A 19,544-nucleotide genomic window follows, 5' to 3' on the forward strand; every position below is an offset into this window, starting at 1 on the left:
TTATTTTATCTGTCTGCAGCATGTCACAGGTGACCACTCTCCTATTTGAGTCTTTAGCTTCTGTAATACCATATACTCATTTTATTTTACTCCAATTTCCTTTGCTGCTTTTTTTCAATACCCTTGAAACACTGTAATTCCTCAGGAAATGGACTAGGATCACCTTCTCATCCCACTCCACATTCTTTGCCCAGGCAGCTAATTTGCTAACATGATTCACGTTTACTCAGTGACTAACTCTCAGTTCCTGATCCATATATCCAACTGCATACTTGACATTTCCACATGTTTATCTCAGATGTCTCTCAAAAATAACCAATACAAAAAGGAATTCTTGACCCCTGCTTCATATCTGCCCTTTCTTCAGGGTTTCCCATTTCATTAAATGATAACACCATCTACCACCTTAGCTCAACAAAACAGATTATGTGAGATTAAAAAAAAAAAAAAACTGTGACAGATTCATCGTAAGCATATAGGAAGAAGGGCATTCAGAAAAACAGTGCAGAAATCAATATTAAGAAAGAATCGTGATAATTAAATTTTTGCCATAAAATGACTTTCAGAATTATCCGTAGAAAAAAGGATTATGCATAGAAAGAGGATTTTCCATAAAAAAAGAAAAATATTGCTTTCCTCTGTTACCTTAGTTACTGGTTACTTCCTATTCATACCATCTTATGACTAATTTATCATGAAGCTGTGGGTCTGAAGGAACTAGAAATAAAATGAATGTGAATGAGTCAAGAAGATCACTGTATCCTGGAAATTATTTCAGTCAGAAACGGCCTTTAGAAACAGAACACTCCATTACTCCCATCTCATCTACCCTCAAGGTACCAGGTTTTCAGCATAAGAATATTCATCCTACGGAGAACCACACTGGATATTCATTGATATTTACTAAAATTTAAATCATTTTCATCCATATAAAAACAAAAATAATTTCTGAATTCTCTGGGACGATAAATCTTTATTTCAAAAATAAAATTTGTAATTTAAAAAGATAAGCAGACATGCTGCTTTCCCCTTTAGTGCCAAATGGTAAGAAAAAAATCTACATATGATTCTGGAATGTTTACCAGCAATAATAAAGGTAGTAATAGTTTACTCACATATTTCAAAATCCGAGTGAACAGACTCTCGTACCAGGGCTTAGAGAATAATACTTTAAAAATTATTTTTACATTTTATCAGAAAAGACTTAAATCACTTCCAAGTATGCTGGACAAACAGAAATACTAAACTGAGTTGCTGTACTCATCTGATCTCAGAAAATCACATAGGTCAGTTCAAATCTATTGCTTTCTTGCTACTATTGACCAAAGCAACTCATCAAGGAAAACTGAACTGAGAAATTAAAAAAAAAAAAAAATCCCTTTCAGATCCTTGGAACTGGAGGTGGTATGGGATAGTGAACATATGAATACATATAGTTTAGTAAAAGAGTTTACTGTTATCTATGATACATAAACCTGTTCCTTAGTGTTACACAAAAGGAGGAATTTAACAGAGCTAACAGCTTGGTGCTGGAAGATATATTGAAACTTAGAAGTAGGTCCACATCTAACTAGAATAAAATCTACTTTTTCCTTATTTGTGTGCACCTCTGAAGAATAAAGTAGAGAGGTACACCTTTCTGAAGAAGATAGTAGAGAGATACACAAATAAGAACTAGACAGAAAGCGAGAATAAATATGGGTGATGTAAATGATTAACAAAACATACACAGGACAGCAGTTTCCACAATACATTTGACCGGATTATATATTTTCAGGTATTCTCCAGGATCTCCAAAATCAACCTATTAAAAAAAAATATTGGGAAGGCACAGTGGCTCATGTCTGTAATCCCAGCACTTTGGGAGACTAAGGCAGGTGGATCACCCGAGATGAGGAGTTCGAGATCAGCCCGGCCAACATGGTGAAACCCATCTCTACTAAAAATATAAAAATTAGCTGTACGCAGTGGCACACGCCTGTAATCCCAGCTACATGGGAGACTGAAGCACAACTGCTTGAACCCAGGAGGTGGAGGTTTCAGTGAGCCAAGATTGTGACACAACACTCCAGCTTGGATGGCACAGTGAGAATCCTTCTAAAAAAAAAACAAAAAACAAAAACAACAACAAAAAAACACCACTATAGTTATTTAGTACCTAATGTTAAAAATATACTTAAGATGACATTCTAAAGAAAATGTACCTCTCAAATAAGCTTTACATTTACATATTAGTCACGGATAGCTTTTGTAAAGAAGAGTTCTTCTATTCAATTTTTTCACTTTATTTAAATAACACAAGTAAATTAGAGCTAAACATAAAGGTAGGTCCATATCTACCTAAAATAAAGATCTGGCCGGGCATAGTGGCTCACATCTGTAATCCCAACACTTTGGGGGGCCGAGGCAGGTGGATCACCTGAGGTCAGGAGTTCGAGACCAACCTGGCCAACATAGTGAAACCCCATCTCTACTAAAAATGCAAAAATTAGCCAGGTGTGGCAGTGTGCACTTGTAATCCCAGCTACTGGGGAGGCTCAGGCAGGAGAATAGGAGAATTGCTTGAACCCGGGAGGTGGAGGTTGCAGTGAGCCAAGATCACGCCACTGCATTCCAACCTGGGCAACAGAGTGAGACTCCAGCTCAAAGGCAAAAAAAAAAAAAAAAAAATCTATGCCTGTATATTAAGCCCAGGACAAAATAAAACAGAGAAAGAAACCTACCAATTGAGCAATGTGCTGGACACTCTAAGATGGGTCCCCATGATCCTCACCTCTTGCTGTTTACGCCCTTCTATAATCCCCATCTCCTTGAATGTGAACATGGCCTATCACTGAATTCCAACCAATAGAATATGGCAAAGGCAATGAGATTTTACATATACGGTTACACTATGTCATATAAGACTCTAGAGGCTCTCCTTGCTGGCTTGATTGAAGTAATTAAGTGATCATGTTGAGAAAGTCCACATAACAAGGGACTGTGGCCATCCTCTAGGAACTACAGGCAGCCTCTAGGAGTTGAAAGCAGCCTCCACTCAACACTCAGCAAGAAGCCAGGGACCTCAGTCCTGCAACCACAAGGAAAGGAACTCTACCAAGAACCTGAGGGAGTGTAAAAGTAGATTCTTCCCCCAGTCAAGCCTCTATATAACAATGCAGAACAGCTCAAACCTTGATTACATTTTTGTGGGAATCTAAGCAGAGGACCAAGCTGACCCATGTGTTGATCACAGCTTTGTGAGGCCCTAAGCAGAGGATCTAGTTGAGCTATGCCCAGATTCCTGACCCACAGAAACTGTGAGATAATAAATGTGTCTTGGTAAAGCTGCTAAATTTATGGTAATTTTTTGCAGCACTAGTTAATACAATCAAAAGTGTCAATGACAGAAAATTCTCCTCTGAAACAGACTTTCCAGAGACATATTTTACAGTTTAATTGTTTTAAAACAGATCTTTTCTTATTAAACTCACATATTTGTTCTCATCTGGTAGAAATAAAATGATAAACTATACACCAGTAAGTGACCTAGGACAAATATTTAAGTGGGGCCAAATTTTTAATTTGTTTTAATAAACTTAAAATTGAACAGTTCTGTTTTTGTCCTTTAATCTTGCTTTCTGAAAAATCAATCACTAACTTAAGTACAGTATAGAGAATATAATTTCTTTTTTTTTTTTTTTAAGTTCTGGGATACACGTGATGAACATGCAGGTTTGTTACACAGGTATACATGTGCCATGGTAGTTTGCTCCACCTATCAACTCACCATCTAGGTTTTAAGCCCCACATGCATTAGGTATTTGTACTAATGTTCTCCCCGCCCTTTTACCGCCAACCCCCGACACACCCCAGTGTGTGATGTTCCCCTCCCTGTGTCCACGTGTTCTCATTGTTCAACTCCCACTTATGAGTGAGAACATGCGGTGTTTGGTTTTCTGTCCCTGTATTAGTTTGCTAAGGATGATGGTTTCCACCTTCATCCATGTCCCTGCAAAGGACATTAACTCATTCTTTTTATGTCTGCATAGTATTTCATGGTGTGTATATGCCACATTTTCTTTATCCAGTCTATCATTGATGGGCATTTAGGTTAGTTCCAAGTGTTTGCTGCAATAAATAGTGCTGCAACAAACATGTGTATTTATATATAGTGTTTACATATAGTGCTGCAATAAATAGTGCTGCAATAAACATTCATGTGCATGTGTCTTTATAGAATGATTTATAATGCTTTGGGTATTTACCCAGTAATGGGATTGCTAGGTCAAATGCTATTTCTGGTCCTAGATCCTTGAGGAATCACCACAAGAACATAACTTCATATTCCTTTAACAATCAGGGATATCTCAATATCTTAAGAACTAACTCTCTCAACATGAATTATCAACAGCATGGCTTTGTTGCCATGAAAGATGAAATGCAAACTAAATGCAGAATATATCTTGGAATTTACTTTTTCAAAATAATTCCACCATACATAAGGATGTGGATAAATTGGAACCTCTGTACACTGTTGGTGACAACATAAAATGGTATAGCTGCTATGAAAACCAGTATAGAAATTCCTTAAAAATTTAAAATAGAATTACTATATGACCTAGCAATCCCACTTCTGTGTATAGAACCAAGACATCAAAAGCAGGGTCTCAAAAAGATATTTGTACACCTATGTTCATAGCAGCATTATTTACAAATAGCCAAAAGGTAAAAGCAACCCAAGTATTTATCAACAGATGGTAAGTTAAAACAAAATGTGGTATATACATACAATGGAATATCATTCGACCTTAAAAAGAAATGAAATTCTGACGCAGGCTGAAACATGAACCATGATGATATTATATGAATTGAAATAAGCCAGTCATAAAATGACAAATACTATATGATTCCATTTATATACGGTATCTAGAATAGTCAAATTCATAGAGATGGAAAGTAGAAAGGTGGTTGCTAGGGCTGGCAGAAAGGGGAGAATGGAAAGCTTTTGTGTAACGTGTAAAGAGTTCCAGTTTTGCAAGATAAAAAGAGTACTGCACAATAATGTGAATGTACTCAACATTTTTGAACTGTATTCTTTGAAATGGTTAAGATGGTAAATTTTGTTTCATATATATGTATTTACATATATGACAATTTAAAATTGTAATGCTAAAAATAAGATTAGTAATACACCGTATCAGGTAAATTTCTTGTCATGTGCATCTAGACTTAAAGCTCCTTGAGGAATGATGCTGTGTTTCATTCATTAGGCAGGCATAGTATGTCATGAAAACAGCAATTCTTCAGTGTCAAGTAGACCAAGATTCAAACTCTAAAGCTCTACTTTTACTGCCTTTGAAAAGTTTATTAAGCTTTCTTAGTTGCGATTTCTTCATCTGTAAAATAAGCAACCTAGGATTGTCAGGATTCATACAATGTTCCTAAAGCAGCTGGCACAGTGTCTGACACGTGCTCAATAAATGCCTGATGGGGGAATGTTTTTCTGACAAAAACAGAACACAGAAAAAAATATATAAAAACATTTTAGCTAATAAGTCATCAGAGGTGAATAATGCTCCCTGTATAGAGAATAATAAATTTGTGAATCAAAACTTACTGCCATATCATTATCATAATAGTATTGACTCAATAGTTTTAGTTTTTTATTTCATTTATTTATTTTTTGAGATAGGATGTCGCTTTGTCACCCCAGGCTGCAGTGCAGGGGCAGTGTGAACACAGTTCATTGTAACCTCGAACTCCTAGGCTCAAATAATCCTCCTGCCCCAGCTTCCCAAAGCACAGGGATTACAGTCATGAGCCACAGTGCCCAGCCCTAGTTTAGTTTTGACATGTCATACCGTTGTGGAAAGATCACTTTTAAAATTATGATAGAATCACTTTTGGTCAACGTGAAATGAATCTACCAAACCAACCCATAAAGGTATATACATATTCATGAACATACTCCTTGCTTTAAGAAACACAAATTGGAGAGAAATAAAAAAGTATCTTTGTATATTTTTACTATAACACACTTTATCAATTTACCTAACAGTCTTTTAATCAAGACATTTCCAAAAATAAGACTTAGTTGGTTTGTTTTTTTGGATTCACCAGGCGAATTTTAATTTGTACTCTGTCTTTTATACTACCAAATATTTTCAAAGGTTTATTAATATCTATGGTCATTTCCCCAAAACACTTTAATCTTTTCGAACTTTTAAATTATATTGTCAACATACTGCTTATGAGAAATCCGATGACAACTACAATAATCATTTTAAATGATCTACTTTGATCCTTTCTGGCTTTCTCATTATACAATATTCCTGTAGTTTGTACCTCAAAAGGTTTGAAATATACCCACCTAATTATTGTCACTGCTTCAGGGGGGGACTTAAGGAAGGGCAATTCTGTTTCAAATCAATTTAAAAGAGATGTCTTTTTTGTAAGAGTCTCAGAATGGGACAAGAGTATACAGCCTCCGAGCGATTACTTTAGTCAAGCATTTAAATGCAATCATGAGGCTCTGTTGTAAAAGTATTAGCTGATAAAACATATCCATGTTCAAATTAGGCATAAAACCAAGTCCAGAGTTAAATATGAATGATATTTGGAGTATTTGCCATTTTGAATTACCTGTGCTTTTGAATGTCAATTCATCTTTATCAAGACTCACGTTACACTTTCCCTTTTTCCTTCCACCTTACCCTACGCAGACTTCTATCAGTAAACACTGTGTTGCTTGTTAAGTATCTGTTCCATCTCTCTATCAGACTGTAAACTCCTGGAGGAAAGGGATCACATCATATTACTCTTGGTTACCCCAGTACCTAGCATAATATCTGGAACATAATAGACACTGGAAAAATAGTTACAAAATGAAATGACTAAAATCTGGGATCTAAATGAATAAAATTTATAAAATAACTTCAATAATAAGTAAAGGCCACTATTTTTCCTTAGATTTTTATTAGTTTTCTTACTAAAAATGTTTAAAACCAACTTTAAAACATAATTTCATGAAGAAGTTACAGTAAGTCATTTTACTTCTCATTTCTGACTCTTAAATGCTAACAGCAAAGAGGAATTCAGCTTTTTCAAAATCACATTGAAATATATTGTTTGGGTTAGTCATAAAATTGTTTTCAAGAAAAAAAAACTTAGAAATTCTTTGTATTTCATATCTTGCATGGCAATCACATTATGAACCTCAGTATCCATGGGACATTGGTTCCAAGACCTCTCGTGGATGCCAAAATCCACAGATGCTCAAGTTTTGTATATAAAATGATGTAGCATTTGCATATAACTATACACATCCTCCTCTACACTTTAAATTCTCTCTGTTATTTATCTGTTATATCTCTTCCTCTATATTTTAAATTATCTCGACTAACAGCTATTTAAACGGCATTTATATTGCTAGATATTACATAGTAATAATATTATCTCTATTAACAGCTATTTACATAGCATTTATATGCTAGCTATTACACAGCCAAGAGTAAGGGGAGTTATGCAAAGCAAGAATATGGCACAAACTGAACTGCCATACATATCGAGGCTCTACTTTCTTGACAGCTTATTTGAGTAGGAGGAAATCAGGTATTATATTTTAGAAAAGCAAAAGGGTGGGAAAGATCTATTAGTGAATCTGTGAATAATGCCACAGGAGTATGGAATTAAAACATTAACAACCAAAATATTTTTAAAAATCTTTCTATAAGGCTAAATTTGTTGGTATTTGTGACATAATATACTGTCCTTCAGTTCAGACATTTCTTCGTGCATTATGGAAAAATGGGTAGATACACAGTTAATTAGTTTTCAGTTATGAAGACAGAAATTGAGAGTAATAACCAAATGAACCCTATCTAGTAACACAACACTTTATACATATTTAATCATAATTTGGTGAGTGCATGCAAAATAATATTTAGAACCAATTAAAACAAATCCAATTATCATCATGCTTTTAAAAAAGGACTATTTTTAAAAAATATTAGTTGTACTACTACTATTACTACTGAGTTACTACTGAGTCACTGAGTAACTACTGTTACTACTGAGTTAAACTAAGTACATCAATATTACATAAACATTAGAAGGTATTTCCAGAACATCTGAGTTTTTACAACCTTGTTTCAATGACAGAAAAGCAGCTCCCTGGTTTCTATTCAGGCAGGAATTTGTTTACTCTGCTTAGTTGAAATCAGAGCTAATGACTTTATTGGTTTTGAATAGCTCTAAAGTGTTCCCAATGTAAAGGCACTGGCTGTCTGGCCAGTCTCATATGGGCTACAACACATGAATTTGGGAAGTTTACTTTCCAAAAATATAAGTATTCATGTGGTATAAATGAAGTCCCATATATATACAACCTACATACACACATGACATTCTGAGGTAGTAATTCTCACTGTTGTAACCTCTTCAAGATATGAAGTCTATATAATCACATTAAAATACTACCTTTGGGGTATGAATTAAGTTTAAATTGTCTACTGAGTTATATATCAGGGTTAAAGAAGTACTTTGTCTAGAAAACCTAAATCTTTAGTTATTTTTTGAAAGGAAAAATAACTTTATTATTCTTGACAAACATTACATACAAAGTACAATTGTGTTACTTCTCAAAACAATCATAAACATGTTAATTCCCATTTTATATGTGAAGAACTGATTAATTAACATTTACCTAAAAACACACAGCAAGCTAGTAACAGGATAAAGCAACTCGTTTGTCCCAGTGAGTCACAGTTCCTAAACATCCTACACCATATTACTCTATTCTTTCATCACTTCATAAACAATGGAGAATAAAGGAAAAAATTTAAAATCTAAAATGGGTTTCTATGTGGAAGAAGGTCAAAAATAGACAGCTATTACACAACCTTAGCTTGAGGTCAAATTCTACCTGATATGTGTGGGGTTTTTTCCATTAATAAATGTTTGCTGTCAAAAAACTACTCAGAGAAAATCACAAGTCAATAGACTACAGAAAACAGAAGCGCAGTGAATACAGAAAATATAAGCTCAGTAAAAGCAGTACCATCCTCTTGAGAAATGAACACAAAAAAGAAAAAGCAGCCTTACTACAGCTAATCAAGGAAGAATAAAATGTTTCAAAACTCAAGCCACATGTAGAAGCAGATGGTCAAAAAGGAGAAATGTGTATTTGTATATAAATACCTTTAAATAAGAAGAAATTCTAATAACTGCATAATTAGATATGATACTTAAATATCATTATACAATAGTTGATTTTTTTTTAACTTCCAAGCCTGTTAATCTTCAATAACTCAGGTTGCAGATGTGATAAATTTAAAAATAATAACATTTACTGAGTACTTACAATGGAAAAGACACTCTTCTAAGTGCTTTACATATATTATATGCTACTGTTATCCCCATTTTACAGATAGAGCGACCAAGTAAAGTACAGAGAAGTAACTTGTCCAAGGTCACACAGTAAATAAATAAACAGCCAGAATTTAAACTCAAGCATTCTAGCTCTAGGGAACCAGTTCTTATTCTCTATGCTATTCCGAATTTCTAAAGAATCTGAGATGGCTAACCAACTGTTTATATTTCCTTAAAGTTTAACAATCAACTTAATTAGCACAATATTCTCAATACAAACCCAACCTACGTTATTCTCATATTTCCTCTTTCACGTAGGAAGGCATGAGGCACTTAGTATCATTAACCAAGGTTAAAGAAAGTAGTTTAAAAATGTTTCTCAAAGAACGAATGTCATTCTCTTCTTAAAACCAAAAGGAATATGCAACTACTATTCGTCAATTTTAAAAAGTAAAATAAATTGTTTTTGAGACAAGGTCTCGCTCTGTGACCCAGGCTGGAGTGCAGTGGCCTAGTCATGGCTCACAGCAGCCTTGACTTCCCAGGCTCAAGTGATCCTCCCACCTCAGCTCCGCAAGTAGCTGGGACCACAGGCATGTGCTACCACACTCAGCTGATTTTTTATTCTTTTTAGAGACAGGGTCTCACTATGTTGCCCAGGCTGGTCTCAAACTCCTGGGCTCAAGTATTCCTCTCATGTTGCCTCCCAAAGAGCTGGAAATACAGGCATGAGCCACCATGCCAAGCCAAAATAATTTTATTTAAAAACAGCAAAATTAAATCTATGTTAATGATGGTTAACAAAGTTCCAACAATCCAGGCTCCCATTTTCTTGGCAAATAGATAGTTTCTAGAATATGAACTGAAGCTTATTCAGTCTTGTAGCTCTCATGTCTAGTACTAAGCAACTAACAGGTCACAAACTGCTACATAAAAAATGTTAGGGGTAATGTACAGATATGGGGGAGGAGATAAACAGAGAAGTATCACTGCAGAATGAGAAAGTTCACACAAAACTTCCAGCACTATTAGGTTTGCTCGTCTATAAAAGGGTCTAAGAACAGTCACTTAATGTTTTGAAAATTAATGACTGCAAAGAAAATATACCACAGAAATTATTTCGTTTTTTAATAAAGATTATTTCACTAAACTCGATACAGAAACAACCTTAAGAATTTTATTAACTAATTTTGTTAATTTATTTTATTAACACCATATATCTATGCTCAGTAAGTGCAATTCTTAAGTTCCACAGGACTAATTCATTAAAATTACTATGAAAACTACACATATGTGACAAAATGATTTTTGATATAGTACAAAGGCAATTCAAAGGAGAACAGGTAGTCTTTTCAACAAATGGTGGCAGAGCAACTGGACATACCTGTGGGAAAAAGTAGACTTCTACCACACTACCCACCATATTCAAAAATTAACTAGAAATGGATCAAACACCTAAATTAAGACATATAACTAAAAAACTTCTAGAAGAAAACTGAAGGGAAAATTTCTGTAACTTTGGATTAGGCTAGGATTTCTTAGATACAACACCAAAAACACAACTTATAAAAGAAAAAAAAACTGATAAACTGGACTTTGCTAAGATGAAAAACCTTGACTCTTTGTTAAGAGAATGAAAAGACAGACCACAGAATGGGAAAAATATTTGGAAATCGATATCTAATAAAGGACTTGCATTTGGAATATAAAGAATTCTCAAAATTCAATAATAAGAAAACAACTCAACTTGAACAATTTCAAAAATTTTGAAAAGACAACTCATCAGAGAATATATATGGATGGCAAATAAACATATGAAAATATGCTTAGCAACATGTGTCATTAGGGAAATGCAAGTTAAAATCACAACTAGATACCCCTACACTCCAATTAGAATAGCCAATTTTTTTCACTTAATCTGACAACACTAAGTGCTGACAAATATTCAGAGCAGCTGGAATTCTCATACAGCAACCTCACTCGTAAGTGTTTACCCAATATAAGTGAAAAGTTATGTCCAAACTGAAATTTTCACACAAATGTGTATAACGGCTTTATTCATAACCACCAAACACTGGTAACAACCCAAATCCAAATGTCCTTCAACTTATTAATGAACAAATAAACTGTGGTACATTCACATAACAGAATAGTGCACAGCAATAAAAAAGAACTAATGATACATACAATATCATGAATAAAGACCAAATAAAATCAAATGAATATTGTTTATAGATATGAAGTTGCTGAATGACCAAGTCTTTTTTGAAAATCAGTATTGACTGACCTCCCTTAAGAGATTCTATAAGTATTCACTTATTCCAACATAATTGCTCTACACATGATAAACACAATAAATGTTTTATGATTGTGCCAGGTCTAGAGTTACTCTTCTCCATCTGTAAAATAAAGTACAAAATCATATACAAATTATTTTACATATGTTCTGTCATTCTTGTATATGTCTCTATAATCAACATATGGTTTTCTGTATATGCCCATGTAAGTTTGAAATGGAATTGTTTCCAACAGCATTCATTTATCACAGCATCTAGTCCAGGTGAACAATCAGGAATGCAAAATATTTTTTATCAAATCAGACCTAATGGTTTATCTATTTCCCTTAATTTTGAATTTTGACTATTCTCAATTAGTACAATTTCTTTAACACATACACCAAACCCCTCTCATGATGCTGTATTTAAGAAAAACTAAAAGTCATTTGAAACCTAACATTCAGTCCACATTTCCCCTCATATGACATTTTTCTCCTTTGTTTTCTGAAGTTTTGTCCACTCTGATCCTTTAAGTAGAGTAATAAATCCCTATACCTCAACTCTCATCAAGCTTATGATTTTTAGGATAATTCATGTTCCATTTTCACTTATGCCTTAATGACTAGCTTCAACTGTAGTAATTGAAAATAGCAAAAATGTTTTATGTAATAATTTCCCCCAGAATCTTCAGAAAGAAAGTGTAAATTTTAATTTCTGCTTTTTTGAAAAAGGTAGCAAATTTCCCCCTAAAATTTCCTTAGATTTTAAAAATTGATCTTGATCTTTATTTTTTTAGTTTTTGCATTTTTTCTCAAAATTCAGTTGAGTGTATTTGTGTGGCTCTATTTCTGTGTACTCTCTTCTGGTCTACTGATCTATGCATCTATTCTTCCACCCATACCACATTGTCTTTATTATAGTTACATAGTAAAACTTAATATCCAATAGAGTAATTCCTTATTTTATTCTTCTTTTTCAAAACTGTTTCAGGGTTTCTAGGTCTTGTACTTTTACATATACATTTTAGAATACGCTTGTCTGTTTACAAAACAAAACAAAAAAAACAGATTTGCTGGGATTTTGTTGACATTTATTTAACTTAAATAGACAAGCATGGCTATTAAATCAGCACATCTGACTGCTGATCTAATATGGTTGCTAACAACTTACCTATATTCTCTCCTTATTTTCAATATCGTCCTTAGTGGGGAGATAGCAATGTATAGAGGAAAAAGCATGAATTTAAAATAATCTAGTTTCAAATTCCAGACATACTTCCCACTAACTTGCACGTATCTTTCTATTCTGTTAAAAAGACACAACTGTCTTACCAAGATGTTTTGAAGAGTGAATAAAACTGAGATAATCTATGATGCATCTAGTACTAGCTGGTACATAGTTCATGCTCAATAAATGCTATATCTCTTTCTCCCTTAAGATTCGATACCTTTAAATGGAATGGATTCCAACATTTTTTCAGGTTAAAAAAATTTGTATTGGGTATTTAAATTGCTATATTTCCTCTTAAAGTTTGTCTTTAATCACTTTACAGGAGAGGCAGAGGGATCCACAGTAATAATTACCCACGGGTTTTGAAATTGTTTGTTAGAGATGTAATGGGATATTTGTCATTCAAAACAGTCACTATCTCCTTACTTAGCTAGTAAAATGGATGAACAAGTAATTTAACCTCTTAGTTTTATGGCCGAACTATATGAAAATTAGCTACGGTGCTAAAATTTTGTTTTTAATGCTACTGGAAAAGCAAAGTCCTCAAAACTAAACAGCAAGAACATACACGACAGTTCAAACAACCCCATTTGGCTCCAGTCATATCTTAAAACACACAGAAAAATATCACAATTCACAGATAATTTACTGTAGAGCTAATTGCTAGCTTAAAAATTAATATTATTTTGTTTTCCTATTGAATAGTGACAACTATGTGACTATTTCTCTTTTTATTTTGGCCTAGAGCTGTGGTTTTTAACCCTGGCTGTGTATCTGGGGAATCCAGATTAGTTAAATGTGAATCTCTGAGTGGAACACTGGCATGGATAATTTTTTTAAACTCCCAGGTAAACATAATACACAGCCAGAGTTGAGAAAAACCAGCTAATGAAACTCAAGGTCAAATTTATAATTCAACTATATTTTAAACATGTCGTAGACAGCCTGCTTATTTGTGCTCTATTTTATCCTTCACTCCCTACCCTCCAGCCTTTTCATATATCTCCTACTTTGTTTTCCCTCATCCTCAATATCAAAATAGTTATCAGATTATATTTCCCATATACTATCTCAAATACTTGGTGAAATGAAGCAAATGACAAGTAACACACATGCACTCTACTCCACCCTCCCTCTTTCTCTGTCTCTTCTCTTCCCCCCTCTCTCTCTCTCACACACACACATGCACACACACACGTGCACACAAAATTACAGCAGGACCTGCTTCTAATGTAGAGATACAGATTAAAATCTAGCAGTGAAATCAGTTATAGAATGTCTCCCAGGGCAATTTAGAAAACATCTCTTATCTGCAAAAGCCAGATTTAGCTCAGCTCTCTAAATCTCTCTCCCATTCAACTCCTTTCCCACCTAAAAACAAACAAAAATAAAGAAAATACACACAAAAAAAAAATTATCGGCAGGAACAGTAAATAATACTTGGAAATAACATAAATGAATAAACATTGCATAGCAAAATCTGACAAAGTACTGAAAGGCTTATACCTCAAGATTCCCAGTGCTTACCACATCTTAAGAAGTGCTGCTACATACAATGGTGGCACCAAGAAAGAAATTACAGGAAGGGAAAAAAATCTTGCATTTCCTCATCAAAATTCTAGATGAGAGAGTAGGTACTAAAACAATATGGCCCAGAAAAGCAACTACACTATCAGTAGGTCTTATTATGGAACACAGAGGTAATGATTAGCTCTCTTGATGAACTAATCAAGGTAGGGAAATATAGAGGCCCTGCCCCGAGGAACTGACCTGAATATTTCCAGATCAGACTGGTTTAAAGAAAGATTGAATTGGAGGAACTGAGAAGGCACCTATGGCTGGGAGGGGCCACTGTCCTCTGACTCCTCTCTGCTTGTCTATTCCAAATAAACCTGGTGAAAGCATACAAAAAATACAGATGTCCCTGCTCTCTTTCCACATTCCAGAAATAAGTACTGGTCACTATTTTCAGAATAAGACTCTGTACTCACGGCTGCTGACTATTTAAGATGAACATTGGTGAAACAAGAATTACAGACCTAAGGCCCATTTAAAAAGAATTAAAAAATGTTTTAGCTAGTAATAAGCATATTCACCTTCGGTAGTAAAGAATTTAAGCATTCTAAGCACGATCAGAAATCTTCAGAGTGGAGTGCTATTATTCAATACAATATTAGAAAGGGGAGAGTTCATTTCAGCTTTCTATCTCCCTACACTACAAAGATCTATTGATTTTTGTATTAGTCTAGTGGCTAATATAGAGACTTATATTGGCAGGTATGCATTAAATACCTGTTATATTGAATTAATTCCTACCAGGACACTTCTAATCTCAGTTGTTAGTTATTTCTTCTTACTCTCCAACATCCAATCATTTACCAAATTGTAACTATTCTACCTCTGCCAAGTCTCTCCCATTAGTCATCTCTTTTCTACCCTTTCTGTGCCAGTCCAAAAATCTCATTACTACTTCCACTAACACAATAGCCTCCTAGCTGGAATTCCCCACCTTCCGTATCTCCCCCATTCTTCACCACCATCAATTATTTTTCAAAGCACAAATCTAATGTCACTCATGTTCTCAAAAACCTTCAGTGACTCCTATTTATGAGATAAAATTGAACCCTTAAACTTGGTTAAAAAGTCCCATTCAACCTGGGCCTAGCCTACCTTTAATACATTCCTTATCTTATCTCTCACCATATCCCCTCTCCCACATCACAGACTTATAACAGCATCAGACTCTTCCTTCCTTCAGAACATTTCCATGCCTTTTCTTATATTGTCCCCATCCACGTGAAATATGCTCCTTTCATCTGTCTGTGAAAATATTACCACTTTCTAATGCCCTGCTCAAATTCCACCTCCTTCACAAAGGTTTACCAGATCCATTCCTAAACCACCACCACCCCATTGTTGATAATCTTGTGCCTTCTACAACAACAATTTCCATACATGCCTGTCTAACTACCTGAATGTAAACCTGTGGGGGTAGGGTAAGCATTTCATATTACAGCACTATGTACAGCACTGCCTTGTACTCAATAAATGCTTTATGAATTGAAACAATTCCTACCATGACAAGAGTTCAGAATTTTTAAAAATATTAAAAATTTCAATGAAACACCTCATCAGCCAGATATAATAAATGAAATTATCTGTCTCTTCTTATCCTTCCAGTGTTTCTAAATATAACTTTGTATTTAATCCCTGGATCACCCTATCTGTGATTACAAACATTAACAGTGAGAGCACCACTATACTTAGATGAAATGATCAAATTTAGGAAGGGTTCTTAAGAAAAACTGCTTACGAAACGGAAAGTTATGGCCATGGTTATCTGAATCCCAGGATTTTAACATAGATAACAATAGTTCAGAGTTTAGGGGCATGGAAAGAGGCATGATGGCTGTGGGAAAAGAGAAGGAACTATTGTGTACTAGAGACTATGTGCAAAACATCTTGCTAAGTTTATTAAACCCAGCACTGAATTTTCTTTACAAAACAACTCTTGAAGATGGTTTTTTCTCCAACTTATAGATAAAAAAAAGTGAGGTTCAGAAAAGTTAGGTAACGTGGATTGTGTCACACCATGAGTATGGCATGGAGCTCAGACAAAAACTCAGATTTACCTGCCTTCAAAGCTGTTCTTTCCTCTATTACTATAGGGTCTCATGAGAATTAATTAAAACTAGAAGTTTTTCCCAAATTGGTTTTACCAGTAAACTACATACTCTCAAAACTAATTTGCTTAGACAGGCATGGTTCTGAGCACCTGCAGTCCCAGCTACTCGAGAACCTGGGACATGAGAATTGTTTGAGTCCAGGAGTTCGAGGCCAGCCTGGACAATGGACAATGACACAGAAAGACCCTGACTTGAAAAATAAATAAATAAATAAATAAAACCTAACTTGCTTAAACAAAAATAGCATTGCTAAAGAAATAATATAAAAGTACTAGATGTTTACTATGACATGAAATGTGAAAATTCTATAATCAACTCGATAAGGAAGCACTTGGTTCCTCACCACAAAACAACTAAGTGAACAAACTGTAACATGCATGGCATTAAATCATGAAAAGTTCACATCAGTCAAATAGGTTGTTCTTTATGATCCTTGCCCAGGAATGACCCATCCCATCTCAAGTAAAATCTCTTTCTTGATCCTGACAGAATCCAATCAAAAGCTAAAATTTTGACTGCGTGAGGGGTGATGCCCTTTGAAGTTCCTATTCCCAGTAGACCTGATTGAGACAGTCCCTGCAAGAGCTCTCACAACCAGTTTCTTGCTTACCCTATTTCCCCTCTTCTAAGAACTCTCTTCAGAAACCAAAAGATCCCAGTTTTCCCCTTCTCAGGCCCATTCTCCTCCTCTCACTGGGACCAAGCTAATTATTGGTTGAAACCTGACACATTTCACCATAGAACAATTTTACAAACAGTGGTTAGGCTCGGCATCATTATACCTCGCTATTGTGTACTGATCTAAAAATGTAAGTACCCTTGATAAGTTTTTCCTGTGGGAAAACATGTTAAGAGTCTCAAACAACCAATTTACACACTTCTGAATGGTAATTCAAAGGTTAACAACTGTCCATGCAAGCAAGACAGGTAAAAGATACAAAAAGACTCCAAAATATATGGTATTGTCTATAATCTTCAATCTTACCAGATTCAACACACACAGAAATGGACGGAAATTATTTCTTTTGACATTAAAGTTAACAGATTCTTACCTACATTTTCTTTAAGGATTCTAGCACATTTTAAAAATATATATTCTACAACAAAAACACTCTTAGTCCTAAAATTATCACGATTGAGGGTTGTAGAGCTTGTACTCAAAATTAGCATTTCTAAAGCCAACATCAACAAATTTGTAATTAAAATAAATATAAATTATCAAAAGTAAACTTGTTTACTTCTTATCAAAAGAATATCATTAAAAACAAACAAACTCTTCTAAGTACTAAGTGGGTCTGTTCAAATGTAGCATTTAGTTTTCACCTAGAATATTTTTTATTAAGTAACTTGCAGGGTTAAATCTAACCAATCATAACTGTTTTAGAGAAAGAAGGCAGAAATACTATCTTCACCACATTACCTTCACCTTTCGTTTTACTTCATAGGGATTAACAATTTCCACTCGAGTATTTTTCCAAATTGCTGAGGTAGAGAGACCCATTGTTAAATCTCTACAATACCTAAAACATACTGCAAACAATAAAAAAACCATATGTGGTAATTACAATTTAAAACATACTACATTCAAAGTTAACAGAAATAATAAAATAGTAGGCATGCAAAAGGCTTCCCACCTCCCATCCCATCCTTATAGGGCAAAACATTTAATCGTTTTTAATAAACTAAATGCCTATGACTATAAGTTCTGTAAGTTACATACATGAATAAAACAAAGTTCCTCTCCCCTTCAATAGACTTGCTAGACAATTGTGCAGTTAGCATTCCCACATTTCAACAAGAAAGGAACACCTATTCATTTATCTTGTTCTTACGAGATGTAAAATATTAAAATGTATATTGGAATTGCTTGGTTTACTAGTAAAATATTTCCTATAAGTATAGAGGGTTCAGATTTAGGGTATTTCTGAATCTATTTCCACTACATTCCTTACCACATGCTATTCTAGCATGTAATCTTAACCCCAGTTTAGTTGATAAACAACAAAAAAATTTAAAGAAAAAAAAACAAGATAATCATACAACAGCCAAATGTGTATTTTTTTTTTTAATGGACCAAGTACTTGAAGAAAAGTTGCACCCTTTAGATGTCGAGGATTGAGAGTCTTACCTCAAAATATCCTACTGTGAATCAATTTCACCAACTATTTTTAGGAGGTGTATGGTGGCCTCTACTGGAGTAGTACGCAGTCGATTAAGTTATCAGAAAAGGATCCAACTTTCTATCACAAAAGACACGTTTTTGTGTTTAAATGCTGCCCGCTTTTATAACAATAAAAACAAAGCACCTGTGTACATCTAGGTTCTCACTGCACAGCTGACCAAAGCCCAACCAGAACAGTTTCAGAGGTAAGAACAGTGGGAAGAGAGGTGAACCAAAGTATTTTGGTTGAACCTCGCTAAGTCTTACCAAAGATTAGACTTATGTATAAGGGTTGAGGTTTACTTTGCGTCTTCTTTTACAGACCAACGGGGCGGGGACAGCGGTTGTGGAAAGGAGAAGGGGCGGAGCAAGAGTGCAGTAGAATCAAGGGGACCTGAGAGGAAGCAGTAGAACATCACCTGAAACCTGGCAACTGGAGATAGGTTGCCAGTGTATCTCGACTTGGGTCATTACAAGGAACCATAACAAGCCACAGAGAAACGAGAAAGCTGTTACCAGGGAACACTTGTGCCTATGTGCAAATGTCCCCAGAGTTACTTAGTCACCTTGGTGTGTTTGTTGCACTGGGTTCATAAAGCGCCCGGGGTTCAACAGCGAGCTGGAGTCCGCAGCTGTCCCCCAAAATGTTCCCAGCCAGCAAACTAGGCGCGGCGGAGAAAACGGGACGCGCGGAGTCAGGCACAGCACCCCGCCAGTCCCCCAGTTCCCCTTCGGGTCGGAAAGTGAAGAAACTTAGTCACAACAACTCTGGCGTGGCCCGCCAGGCAGGCGCTCCGCCCAAGGCCGAGCCCGGGCCCAGGCTGCACTCACTCCGCATGC

The 19,544-nt window shown here is 35.1% G+C and overlaps 1 protein-coding gene across 1 annotated transcript in view; it reads right to left on the reverse strand.

The window, feature by feature from the left end:
• RPS6KA6 (ribosomal protein S6 kinase, 90kDa, polypeptide 6) overlaps positions 1 to 19,374 on the reverse strand; it is a 137,390-nt gene extending 118,016 nt beyond the window's left edge. The window contains exons 1-3 of the mRNA XM_011952933.1: positions 19,271 to 19,374; positions 18,672 to 18,783; positions 17,964 to 18,073 (exon numbers count right to left, since the gene is read on the reverse strand). Coding sequence (XP_011808323.1) covers positions 17,964 to 18,044 — 81 coding nt within the window. The 5' untranslated portion in view covers positions 18,045 to 18,073; positions 18,672 to 18,783; positions 19,271 to 19,374. The remainder of the gene's footprint in view (positions 1 to 17,963; positions 18,074 to 18,671; positions 18,784 to 19,270) is intronic.
• Between the last annotated feature and the right edge of the window lie 170 nt (positions 19,375 to 19,544).

The sequence above is a fragment of the Colobus angolensis genome, unplaced genomic scaffold, assembly GCF_000951035.1.
Source record: "Colobus angolensis palliatus isolate OR3802 unplaced genomic scaffold, Cang.pa_1.0 Scaffold351, whole genome shotgun sequence".
Lineage (NCBI taxonomy): Eukaryota > Metazoa > Chordata > Mammalia > Primates > Cercopithecidae > Colobus > Colobus angolensis.